General features: G+C 34.1%; 1 protein-coding gene across 1 annotated transcript; it reads left to right on the top strand.

Moving 5' to 3' along the window:
• Nucleotides 1-9850: 9850 nt before the first annotated feature.
• On the top strand, nt 9851-13172 carry LOC107638582 (rust resistance kinase Lr10). The gene is made up of 2 exons (XM_016341919.3): nt 9851-11871; nt 11988-13172. Exons 1-2 carry the CDS (start codon nt 11157-11159, stop codon nt 13067-13069), a joined length of 1797 nt encoding a protein of 598 aa, XP_016197405.1. The 5' UTR covers nt 9851-11156; the 3' UTR covers nt 13070-13172.
• Nucleotides 13173-13371: the final 199 nt, after the last annotated feature.

The raw sequence follows: 13371 nt of genomic DNA on the forward strand, positions 1-13371 counted from the left end.
AAAATTCAAAAAGTTATATCTGATGACTTTAACTTTAACTTTAACTTTTTAGAACGAGATCTTGAAAAAGGGCTTTAAATTTGGCAGTATCACCCAAACCAGAGAGATGAGGTTAGACGAGTTTATCTTAAATGAGGTCCATATAAAAAAATATTTTGACAATTATTTTCTATTTGGCCCCCCCAAAATTTTGTTTCAAGTTCCGCCACTGCAGACCATGCGTTATAATTAAGAAAAGAAAAATATTAAAAGACTAGTAAATTATTCATACGGTGGAGATATGTGAAAGCTTTTATTAAGTGGAAACAATGAAAAAAGTTATTAAATATATATAGGTAGGAGATGTCTTTTGTGCTCTTTGTTATTTGTCTCATTATTAATAACTTACATTTTTTTCCATTTTCACAGACAACTTTAATATCATTATAATATTTATTTATTTATATCATAATATGCAATTTACAAACCAAAATAAGTGTTTGGGTTGGCTTTATTTACAAGGAATTATTAGCATTTAGTATAAATGTAATAATTGCCCTAAGGGGATAAGAGTGTTAAGTTGAACTCAGCAGTTTTTGAAGGACTTGGTGAAGCAAATCATAAAGCGGTGATGGTAATGAATCAAAACTCTAAGCAAAGATTATTGCCCACTCCTAAAACCAATAATAAACCTTCACACTCGGTATGTTTGTATATTTTAAGGACCCTTTAATAATTAAACATGATATACATATAAATATAATTAACGGTGCGTGTTTGAACGCTTTACAGGGAAGAGATAGCGGCTCATCTGGTTGGAAGAAGTTCCTGTCATGTTCCCTTTAATAATTATTACCACAGCCATGTAGATATGTATACATATATACAGTAAGGTCCATCTATTGTCATCTTTCTCTCTTGAAATGTGTGTTTGATTCCCTCTTTGTTTTTCCATTTAATTTATGTATAATTTTGTCAAGGTCGAATTGGATTTTGCCACTGCCTTTACACCGAACATGAAATGAAATCAGCAAGGAGTGTCTTTATTTCTTTGTGGCACTGCCAAACAGTTCTACTCAACCGCACTAAAAAGGTATGATTCCAAAGCAAGCAAAAAATAATTGGATTATAGAATATTTGAAAAACTTGTAAGAAACCAATAGAATCCACTTTATTAATAATAAATTAAGGAAAAGTCTAGGGGTCAACAGTTTTGTTGAATTTTGGCCAACATGTAACTAGCGGAGAAATGTGAGTCATTGGATAAAATTTCACACCAATCTCACACCATTAAATCATCATTGATGGCTATTTGATGACTACCAATCACAAAAGTTGCTGATCCTCTAACATTGCTCATAAATTAAAATGATAATAATGGGCCATGGCTAGTATCAGCAAAGCATGGTGGCACTTGCAAGTTTAATTAATATTTTCATACGAGTCATACCCCATTGATAATTCAACCATAGAATTATTTCATTCAAAATCTTCTAGAGCTAGAATACTAATGCTAACCAATCTTCTATATAAAATTTATACTTTCATATACCCTATTTTATATATCAAGTTTCCAAAACAATCACCACTAAATCAAAAAATACTAAATCACTTGTTAATATAAAATATATATTAAAAATAAATTAATAATATATATTTATACATAAATATATAATAATTAATTTATTAACTTTTTTTTATGTTTATGATATTTTATTTTCCAAAACATGTTTTTTCCTAAGCTTTGTTTTTTAATTTACGAAACTAAAAAAGTATGGTAATTAGTTAATTGACACCCTCTTGATAATTTCACATAAAAAAAGTGAAAAATTATATTCTGTATACTCTTATGTACTCTTATATACTTTGGAGACGATGATAATAGTTATCATTATTCGCGGTGAAGTTCAAATATTTAAATTAGCTATTTTTTTAATTTGAAGTGAAATTCCTTGAAGTATGACGAATTCTATAAAAATTATAAAATTTGTCGAATATGACGAACTTACTCTAAACAAAAAAATTTATATTTAAAAAATTAAAATTAAAAAATAAATTTTTTTAAAAAAATAAGTTTTTTATTTTATTTCAGCAAAAAGTCTAAATTTTTTGAGTTAAATCTCAATTTGGCCCTGAAATTTGGCTCGAGACTCAAAATGACCCCTACAATTTCATTAGCCTCAATTAGAACCCCCAATTTTGCAATTGTGGCTCCGGCTTACCCCTGCTGTCATATCCGTCACCGGAAAGCTGATGTGGCACAATATCATGACACCGTGGACTCTGCCAACACGACGGCGTATGGCTTCACGCCCAAACCCTATTGAAACTACGTCGTTTCACTTGTTTTGGTGGTTAAAACTCTCCCACTTCTCAGTACGACGATCATATTCTTCTTCTTCTTCTTCTACTTCTTCTGCTTTGCTTCCTCGTTTTTCCTTATGCGTTGCTGTGAAATCCAAAGGAGTTCCTTCTAGCAATTCTGGAAATCTATGCAAACTTGGGGGTTTTGGCAAGAGTGAAGAAACCACAAGCACAAGTTCATACAGAGGATAGTTACAAAACCCATTGCTACCAATGCGCTATCATCTACTTCTTTAACTTTGGTTGCTGATTTTTCCTGTATTTTGTTAATAAACTGTTGTGGTTAATGTACACATGCAATGTAGGACTTAGGATTTGATGCTGTTTTTTTTTTTTTTTTAGTTTGCTACAAAGTTAGTTTTGTTGATGAGTGACATATTGATTGTTTGTGGTGCTTTTGGGACGGTTTTCTATGAATGTCGTATGCATAAAAATTAGTCTGAATTTGTTTGAAATTTCTTTGCAGATGGATGATCATATAACTATAGTATTTCACCATGGAGGTACGTTTGTTACCAAGGAGGATGGTAATGTAGCATATGCTAGCGACAACACTGATGAGTTGGTTGGATTAAATGAGGACACAATGGATGTGTTTTCAATCAGGGACTACTACAAAGTGTTAGGATATGATAACATTGTGGAATGTTGGTGGCTGGCTCCTGGAAGACCTCTGAAGACTGGGTTAAGAGCTCTTTCACATGATTCTGAGTTGTTGGAGATGTGTTTTCATGCGAAGAATAACCAAGGAATTGTACATGTTTACTTTGAATATGGAGTATCCCAACCAGAATTTGATGATGAAGAGGAGTGTCCAGACTTGTGTGAGATTTCTCCCAACCCCATTTCCATTCCCACCCCAAACCCAGATACAAGCACCCCCCACAGCACCACCAAACAATCCACCATTGATTCAACACCCACAATCCCCAATTCTAATGCAGCCACAAAATCAAATGTTGAGACTACTTCAATTACCAAACCCCCACCCAATGCATCAGCTAATGCCCCAACAAAGTCAACAACCACGAATGAAGCCAAACCAACTACATCAAAGTCCAACTCATCCAAGCTCACCACTGCCAAGGCCACTACATCTAAGCCTAACTCATCTAAGTACACCACTGCTGCCCCTCTACATCCAAGCCCAACCAATCTAAGCCGACCACTACAAAGCCCACTATCTCCAAGCCCAACTTATGTAAACCCACCACTGTCAAGCAAACCTAACCAAAGTTCCAATCATCTAAGCCCGCAACTAAAAAAGTCACACCAAATAATAACAAGCCAAAAACTGCCAAAGCAACCACTGTGAAATCCACTTCTCCTGTGACCAGATCAGCTAGTAGATCAACACCTAAAGTTCAACAAAATGAACATAGCAATGAGGGCGACAGCAGCAGTAGCAGTAATTCATACGAGAGTGCTGAAGACTCTCTTTATAAGCCAGGGCCTATTGATAGCTCAACTGAAACTGAGACTGACAGTGGAGGATTTGAAGTGAGGAAGAAGAATCATAAGTTGAAACATGCACCTGGATCTGCTTGGAGCAAGGAAAAACGAAAGATGCTATTAGAAGAAGATATCCTAATGGTGAACTCTGATGATGAGGTTGACTTGGTAGAAGTGTTAGGCAATAAAACTGCTGCCCAAGGTGGAGAATATGATGCCTATGATCCATATTTTGCTGATTCGGATGGAAATAACTCCTGGCACTCTGAAGAGATGAAAACTCCCCCAAACAGTGAAGATGAGGACACAACAGATGATAGTGATGATGTGTTCCCACAATTCAATGAGGGAGCTAGATTCGGAGAGTGCAACCTTCAAGTAGGAATGAAGTTCAACACTAAACAAGACTTCATTGAAGCGGTTAGAGAATTCACTATACAAGAGGGGAGGCAGATCAAATGGAGAAGGAATGAGAGCTATAGAGCAAGAGCAATCTGTAAGTGAAAAAAACAAGGATGTAAGTGGGTGGCTTATGCAAGCAAAGATCGTGAGGAGACATGTTGGCAGATGAAGACATTTTATAATGATCATATATGTCCCAGAAAGAGCAACAGAGCTGCAAATAGAAAATGGCTTGCAGGAAAATTAGTCAAGAAGCTTAGGAAGTATCCAAACCTGAAACACGGAGAGGCAGCAACATATTTCAAGAGAAGATGTGACTTGGATTTGAACAAATCATCCTTGACTAGAGCCCTTACAGATGCACGAAATGTTGTATATGGTGATGCGGCTGCACAGTATTTAAGGTTGAGGGACTATGCAGAGACCCTTCTTAAGAGTAATCCTGAATCCACCATTAAGATCGGTGTTAGTCCCCAACTCGATTCAGATCCTATTTTTGAAAAAATATATGTTTGCCTTGACGGATGTAAGAAGGGATTCAAAGCTGGGTGTCGACCATTAATCGGCCTAGATGGAGCATTCTTAAAGACACAGTTTGGAGGACAAATCCTCTCTGCAGTTGGCCAGGATGCTAACAACCATGTCTACATCATTACTTGGGCCATAGTGGAGATAGAGAACAAAGAGAACTGGAGGTGGTTTTTAGAGCAAAGCCAATTATAACACTTTTGGAGGAGGTTAGAATGTTTGCAATGAGATCAATTGCAAAGAACAAAGTGAAATTAGCTAATTACATAGGCAAGTTACCCCTAATTCAGCATAGCAGACTACAAAAGATTAGGAAATAATCTGGAAAGTGGCTTCCTATTTGGAGTGGAGATGAAAACTATGAAAGATTTGAAATTCATGGGTGGCCGACTAACATGGCTGTTGATTTGGGAAAGAGCATCTGTACCTGCAGATTTTGGCAAATAACAGGTGCATCTTTCATTAACATATGTACTTTAAAATTTGATTAATATATATATTTGTTTATGTTGTTAAGCTAACTTTAACTACTTGGCCAAATTGTTACTAATATATGTATTTGTTTATGTCATTTTATAAATTTGATTAATATATATAGATTTATTTTAGTTGTTGAGCCCACTGTTACTTCGATAAATGTGATTAATATATATAGATTTGTTTACGATGGTAATAATTTATATTAGGAGTACATAAAAAGAACACTAGGAATACATTTTTTTCATATGAGATTTTTTTCATTGACTTTAAATACTTTAAAATTTTGATTAATATATGAGTTTATTTATGTAGGACTGATTCATTACACACTTCTTTAGTAGAACTGATTCATTAAAGCAATAAACAATAATTATTCCTTACACACTTCTTTAGTAGAACTGATTCATTATCTTGCAGGTTGCTCCACTTGTTCCAATTCAACTTACAAGGCCAAACAAGTTGCCCCCAAAGAGAAGATCTCAACACTCAACTGCTGCAAGTATGAATTCAATACAAGGAGCAAGTTCTGGGACAGCAGCAAGATTGGCAGGGGTCATGAGGTTTGTCCCTACGCCAGGCTTCATACCTCCAAGGAAGAAGTGATGAGAAGCTTTCTGTTTTGTTGTATTTAACTATGTTAAACTTGGGTTCATCTTGATGATTGTATTTTGGCATTAGTTTATTTACAACTCAGAAACAGTAAAACTGATATAAAATGTTTAAGTTTGGATTTCAATAGGTGGTTGTATTTTGAATGGTTTTAATATTTTGTATAATGATGATACTACATATTTTTCAATGCTGATGATTGTTATAACTGTCAGTGCTAGTATCACCATGTTACTATAACCATTTATCTTAAATTAGGTGTTTTAATTGCAACTTGATATGTGCACGTTGAAGACTGTGATAATATTCAATATCACCATGTTAGCCAAGTTGAAATTGAAACTTGCATATCAGTTATTATAATAATTTATGTTCAATTACATGCTATTTTTTACGGCAACTTCATACCACTACATTGCAAAAATTGATAATATTTAACATTATCATAATAGCCAACTTGAAAATAACACTGGCAAAAACTGATGTTTAACATATCTATTGCATTCAAGTCAATTTCAATTCTACAATCAGGAACAATTTCACATGGTTTATTTTCCTACAACTAAGCCATAACCAATGCACAAAACCACAATAAAAAACACAAGGAAACTTAAAACACAGTTCCATATTTTTAAAACCCTAACATCAGCTTCCAAATCCCTAATTGTCCATCTTAAATTCGTTTTCCAGTGGTCAACATATCTTGCAGAATCAACTCTCCCAACAATGGTTTCATCCTCTTCATCTGTCCATATGAAAAGCCCGCACCATTTCTTTCCTGCGGTCTGCAACGATACCAGGAAAAAAAATTTACATAAAATACAATTAATAAGGAGGTTCCAATAAGCTCCCAGGATTCAGCAACTCACATTGTAGTTTGGGCAACCAAAAAAAGGTCGCTCGCGATTGGCGTCAGTACCAGACCAACGAAGAACAGGGCGCATCCCGCATCCACACCATTGAGGAAGCTTCCCTGCTCTGATGCGATTGGTGGTCCTCGCCCAGGTTCCATGTGAACGTGACCTATTTGAGCTCCCTGAACCTTGACTGCTGCTCTCAATCATCCTTATGAAGACGATGATGAATTATCAGTTTAGGGATTTTGAGCATTGTTTAGGGATTTATTTCAATTGTAGGGGCCAAATTGAGACTTAAAATTCTATCTCCAGGTCATGTAACTGTTAGCAATCCCACTCAACACTTAATAGGCCACGTGTAGTCCACTGTGTCATGATATTGTGCCACATCAGCTTTTCGGTGACGAATATGACAGCACGGGTAAGCCGGAGCCACAATTGCAAAATTGGGAGTTCTAATTGAGGCTAATGAAATTGTAGGGGTCATTTTGAATCTCGAGCCAAATTTCAAGGGGCAAATTGAGATTTAACTCAAATTTTTTTCTTTGTATTTGTAAGCATCTAATCTTATCTATTTGACTATCCCAACTCCCTCACACGGACAAAGGGCATCACTCACTGCCACTACCCTCAAGAAATAAGAATTGAAACCACTTGTGGGCCCAACTCCTTTTCCATTCATGATCATTGTACATATGTCACATGTTCATCATTATCATCCATTTTCATTCATTTATAGAGTGAACTACCAACTCAGTCCTGTCAATTTTTTAGAAATGACAACGCGACCCTTTACCCAAAAAAACGATCTACTTCAGTTTCTATCGTCTACTTCTATGACCCAACGTGGTCTATGTGAGTATTTTTCGGTTAACTCTGGACGAAAAATGTTGACGTGTCAGATTTAAAAATAGACAGGAGCCTAATTATCTCTAAATTCAAATTGGTTAGGAGTTTATTTGTCTATATTTTTTAAATGATATTTTTTAAAATTTTTTAGTCATTATATTAATATTTTTTTAATAAATTATTGAATATATGGTATAATAAATACAAATTAATTAATAAATTATTTAAATTTTAAAATATCATTTATTATGAAACTAAATAAATAATTTTTAAATATATAAATAATAAATATTGAAATACGATTAATACATTAATAATAATCCTATAATATAATATTAGTATTATAATCTAGATAATTTTCACAATAAAATAAAAAATAATAACACATTATTTGATATGTAGTAAATATATTTTTTGAGTAATAACAAAATTATATACCTCAAATTTTTTAATTTTTTTAAACACAAATCGGACGGTCTAATTTCTGTACCTATACAAATCGGACGGTCCAATTTCTGTACTTCTAACAAATCAGACGGTCTAATTTTTATTTCTCTAATTAAACGGTTCCACATTTGAGGAATAACACTCCAATAGTCCACATTTCAAAAAAAATACTATTATCATTTCAATATTAAAAACAAAAAAGTGTATTTACCAACGTACCTATTGATTCTGTTTTATTTACTAATAAATAGGTATAAGAATAATAAAAATTTTTTTTGTGACTGAAATAAACTAAACAAATAAAAACAAAACAAATAAAATAAGGAACTGTTTAAATAGAGGAACAGTCCTGTTTAAGATTACTCTTAAATTCCTCCCAAGGTGAAATAAAGATTGAATTAGTTAAGATGATAAATGATTTATATTTTAACAAATAATTCTACTAGGGAATCAAGAGGGAGTTTAACCAACTCCTGCCAACTTTTTAGTGGATTGGACCTCGAAACTCATCCTAATAAAAATAAGTTAATATACATGGATATTTTTTTTGTTAAGTATCAAAATATTTCTTTTTTTCATACCAGATGGATGTTCTTTTATATATTTTTTAAAATTTTTTTTGTATTGTAAATGTGAATATCTCTATTTCTTTAATCATTAATTAAGTTGGTTCTATATATTTTTTTATAATTACATTAATAATTAATTTTAAATTTATTAAATTCAAAATTTTAAAAATTTAAAATTGATTAAGTAAACCTAATTAAAATCTATAAAAAATTTTAAACCTATAGAGAGTATATAATACAGTTCTATTATTTGGCCAACTTATCAAGCCAGAATTTCCGTGCAATTTTAATTTGTAGATCGTATGACGATTTTTTTTTTTTTTAAATGAACTTCGTATGGCCTGCTGTTAGCTCATAAAAAATTACATCTATACCTTCTTTGTGGAATCCGGAAATTAATGATTAACTACTACTCTGAGACAAGCCTTATCTCTTTACCTTTTCTTTCTTTCTTCTCCACTTCTTTCTTTATTTATTAAAATAATGACTTTATTTATTACTTTGCTTTTCTTTTTTTTTTTCCTTTTGCTAAACTATTATAGTTTTCTGTGGATTAGAATATTGAATTAGTTAACTTCTTTTGCATATATATAAAGTTACGTGTTTTGCATGTTAATAATTATACCACCGATCGACTAGACACCGAAAAAAAAAAAAATTATACCACCGACTTCAGTTAATGCCTTGATAAGAAATTGTTAAGGTTCAAGCTTATTATTGGGTTCAAAAAGGTTAATTCATTAATTCATCAGTTTACTGGTTACATTATCGGTGCACACTCATAATATACAGAGTGAGAAGATACCTAACATACAGAATATATATATATATATATATATATATATATATATAAAAAGAGCGAATGACTCACAAAGTAGAATTCTATAAACAAAAATATTTAATAACCTAAAAAATTAGCTAAATTTAATCGTAACTTATTTTATTTAATTTTTATTAATTGTTATAATAATTAATAAAAATTAAATAAAAAAAGTTCTAACTATTTTTGTTTTGTTTTGTGTCTTCGTCTTAGTATCACCCTACTATAAATATGCACCTATATTATTTACTATAAATATAGACAGCTTAAATGAATGGTAATAGACTATATATAATTTCTTATTTCTTGATAAGATTCAAAGTAATCAATAATGAACTAACAATTTTGATCTAAATCAATGATCTTAAATCTTAATATTAAAATTATAGCTATGACAATGATGTTTGTCATTGACAAAATGAACTACTGAATTCTTCTATTGCTAATAATCATTGCATGTTAGAAATTAACAATAGCACAGCTGACTCATCAAAGCATTTCTTTTTCTTTTATATATACATAAAAATAATATTTTATAAATTATGTAAAAATAACTGAACATATCCTAAAATTTTGAGTTTTTGACCTCCAATATATTCTTTTGAAAGAACAGTATGTGCAAACGAAATGAAGTAATGAGCCCTTTGTCTCAAAATAATAGCATGGCCACCGTAATGAAGTAATGAAGTAATGAACAGTATATAGCATGGCCACCGTCCACCGACCCAAAATTCCAAAAATAATAGCCTGAGCCACCGTCCACCGACCCAAAATTCCGACTTATGATTTGTATTTAAAATAATGTTGGGATCACAATCACATGAATCAATTAGAGTTTGAGTAAGTTCAACGGAACAAACAGTATGCATTGAACTCAAATAATTATTGGAAAAGAGCATCTATTTATATCCTCAAAACACAAACCCTAGGATACTCCCCCACCGCCGCAAGGATCTCACTCAGCGCCGCCGTCCGTTGCGCTCAGACACCAGCCTGCCTTCGTCCGGTCGTCCGCGGCTCCGCGATTCTTCATCATTCCCCAAAACACAACCCTAGGTTAGAGTAATCTCTCCCCACCGCCACAAAGAGTGAGATCAGCGCTGCCGTCGCATCTGCTCGAAGCCGCCGTCTCCGCTGAGCTCGTCTCCGCCACTGCTCGAAGGCGCCGTTCCCACTGCAACTCGTCTCGCGTGGTTCCTCCGTCGCTCAGCCGCTGTTCCACCGCGCCGTCTCTGTTCCACCGCGCTCCACCTTTCTCTTCTCCATTCCGCTGCGCTCCCCCCTCTGCTCCAAAATCCCTCTCCTTCATATTCTGCCACTTCTCCGCATTGTAAACCAGCTTGAACAGAGACGTGACATTCTTGCTCAGTATGACTAGTATGAACAGTATGACCACTTCGTAATCCCTCTCCTTCATACTCTGCAACCAGCTTCTGCGCGTGACATTCTTGCTCCTTCTAAGAAGTGGTCACGTGACATTCTTGCTCACTACTCCCTATTCTGACCAGTATGAACATGACTCTTGTTTTATTAAATTAGTTTACCATTAAACATTATTCCACACCGTTTTTCAAACTCAAATTCTTCTCCTTGACTTGGCCACTCCTTAAAACTTGGTCTCCAAGCTCCCTCTCTCTCTTTATATATCTATATATTATAAATACCATTTCAGTGTCTCTTACAATTTTCACTCACACTCATAATCCTAATATTATTATTCTCCCAACACAAAAAACCAAACACTTACTTTTCTCTCATTCCATAGTCAAAAGTAATTTATAAATAATAATAATTTTGAAAATGGCTAGAATATTATTGAGTATGATATTCCTACTTTGTATCATGGAGGGAGAGTGCCACAATAATAAATATGAGTGTGGAAGACACCGTTGTGGACCACAAGGTCCTCCAATTCGTTTTCCATTCCGTCTTAAAGACAAGGAGCCTCTAGAGTGTGGTGTACCTGGCTTTGATCTCACTTGTGATCATAAGCATAACACCCTCATTGAGTTTTCTTCTTCTGTTCCTCAACTTTCAATTAAACTCCTTGTCATGGAAATAGGTTATGAAACCAACTTTCTATACCTCTCTGACCCCGAAAATTGTCTTGCCAGCAAATTTCTTAAACTAATTAATACTTCTATTTCTCCTTTTCAATTCCAATTTTATAATGATGATGGTCCATTTTCTATATCTATCTTTAATTGCTCACCCGACGAGCAATATCACTTCTCGTGCCCTGTTTATGTTGCTTCTGACGAGAGCGAGACACTCCTCGGTTCCAACCTTGTATCTTGCACCAAGGTGTTTAACTTGTCCACAAAAATCACGGGCATAGACTCCCTCATGAAAAATCGATTGTTGTTAGAGTGGCCGAAACCGAATTGTACTGTCTGTGAGGCGAGTGGCAAGCAATGCATGCTAAAGAACAATGGTTCCAATGCTGCTTCTGTTGAATGCTATGGGAGTATAACTGGTCCCATGCTAACCAAGAAGATACTCTTTTACATTGCAGGTCAGACAAATTACATATTACTAGTTGAGCCAAGAGTATGCAATTTTTTTTTATCTTGTTCCAATCCTAGTATAGACTGGTCGAGACTAAGTAAATAAGTTATCTTCCTTGTATAGGTCCCGCATTTGGATCGTTGCTGCTGCTGCTATTGGCTTTTATGTTGTTTAAGAGCTATCGATACTTCAGAATGAAGGGAGATCAAGCAAGGAGTGCCAAGTTCTTGGAGGATTACAGAGCCCTCAAACCTACTAGATTCTCATACGCTGATATTAAGAGAATCACAAATGGTTTCAAAGACAAGTTAGGGGAAGGAGCCCACGGTGCAGTCTTCAAAGGCAAGCTCTCAAACATTATTGTCGCAGTGAAAGTACTCAACAATACCATAGAGGATGAAGGGAAAGATTTCATCAATGAGGTTGGAACCATTGGCAAAATTCACCATGTTAATGTGGTTCGCTTGCTTGGCTTTTGCGCTCAAGGATTCCATCGTGCTTTAGTCTATGATTTCTTCTCAAAAGGATCACTTGAGAACTTCATCACCACACCAGACAACAATGACATTTTCCTTGGATGGGACAGGTTGCACCAAATTGCTCTTGCTATAGCAAAAGGCATCGAGTATCTTCATCATGGTTGTGAGCAGCAAATCCTTCATTTTAACATCAATCCCCGTAACATCTTGCTTGATGACAGATTCACACCCAAGATTACTGATCTTGGATTAGCCAAGTTATGTTCCAAGGACAAAAGTGCAATGTCAATGACCGCAGTTAGGGGAACCTTGGGCTACATTTCTCCTGAAGTTGTATCAAGAAACTTTGGCACTGCCACCAACAAAGCAGACATTTACAGTTATGGAATGTTGCTACTTGAAATGGTGGGAGGGAGAAAGAATATGGTTACAGGAGAAGAGGGACGTTCTCACATCTTGTATCCTGAATGGGCGCATAATTTGATTGATGGGGGAGATGTACATGTGCATGTTGAAGATGAGCATGATATTAAAATTGCAAGGAAGATTGCAATTGTGGGACTTTGGTGCATTAAGTGGGATCCATCAAACCGTCCATCTGCCAAAACTCTTGTAAAAATGCTTGAATCAGATGGAGATAAGCTCACAGTTCCTTCTAATCCTTTAACTAATAACTCCAGTAATTCTAGGGGGTGTTTGTCATTGGAAGGAAAAAAGCACGTTTAGGCTTTTTGAAAGCTTCTAACTTTTGGTTTGGTATATAAAATAATTGTAATTTTTGTATATTATGTTTGTTATTATCTTTTTATAATATGATTTATTGATTCTATTAGATAAAATAATTTAAACAAAAAATTAACTGTAAATATTTAATTTTTTTATTATTTTTAATATTCTCTTTTATAATTATAATTTTCGTATACTATGTTTTAGTGTAATTTTTTTATAATATAGATTATAATTTCATTAAAAAGATAAATTAAATAAAAAATTAATCATAAATAATAATAAAATTATAAACGTTAAAT

The sequence above is a fragment of the Arachis ipaensis genome, chromosome B4 (assembly GCF_059453495.1).
Source record: "Arachis ipaensis isolate K30076 ecotype BB chromosome B4, ASM5945349v1, whole genome shotgun sequence".
NCBI lineage: Eukaryota > Viridiplantae > Streptophyta > Magnoliopsida > Fabales > Fabaceae > Arachis > Arachis ipaensis.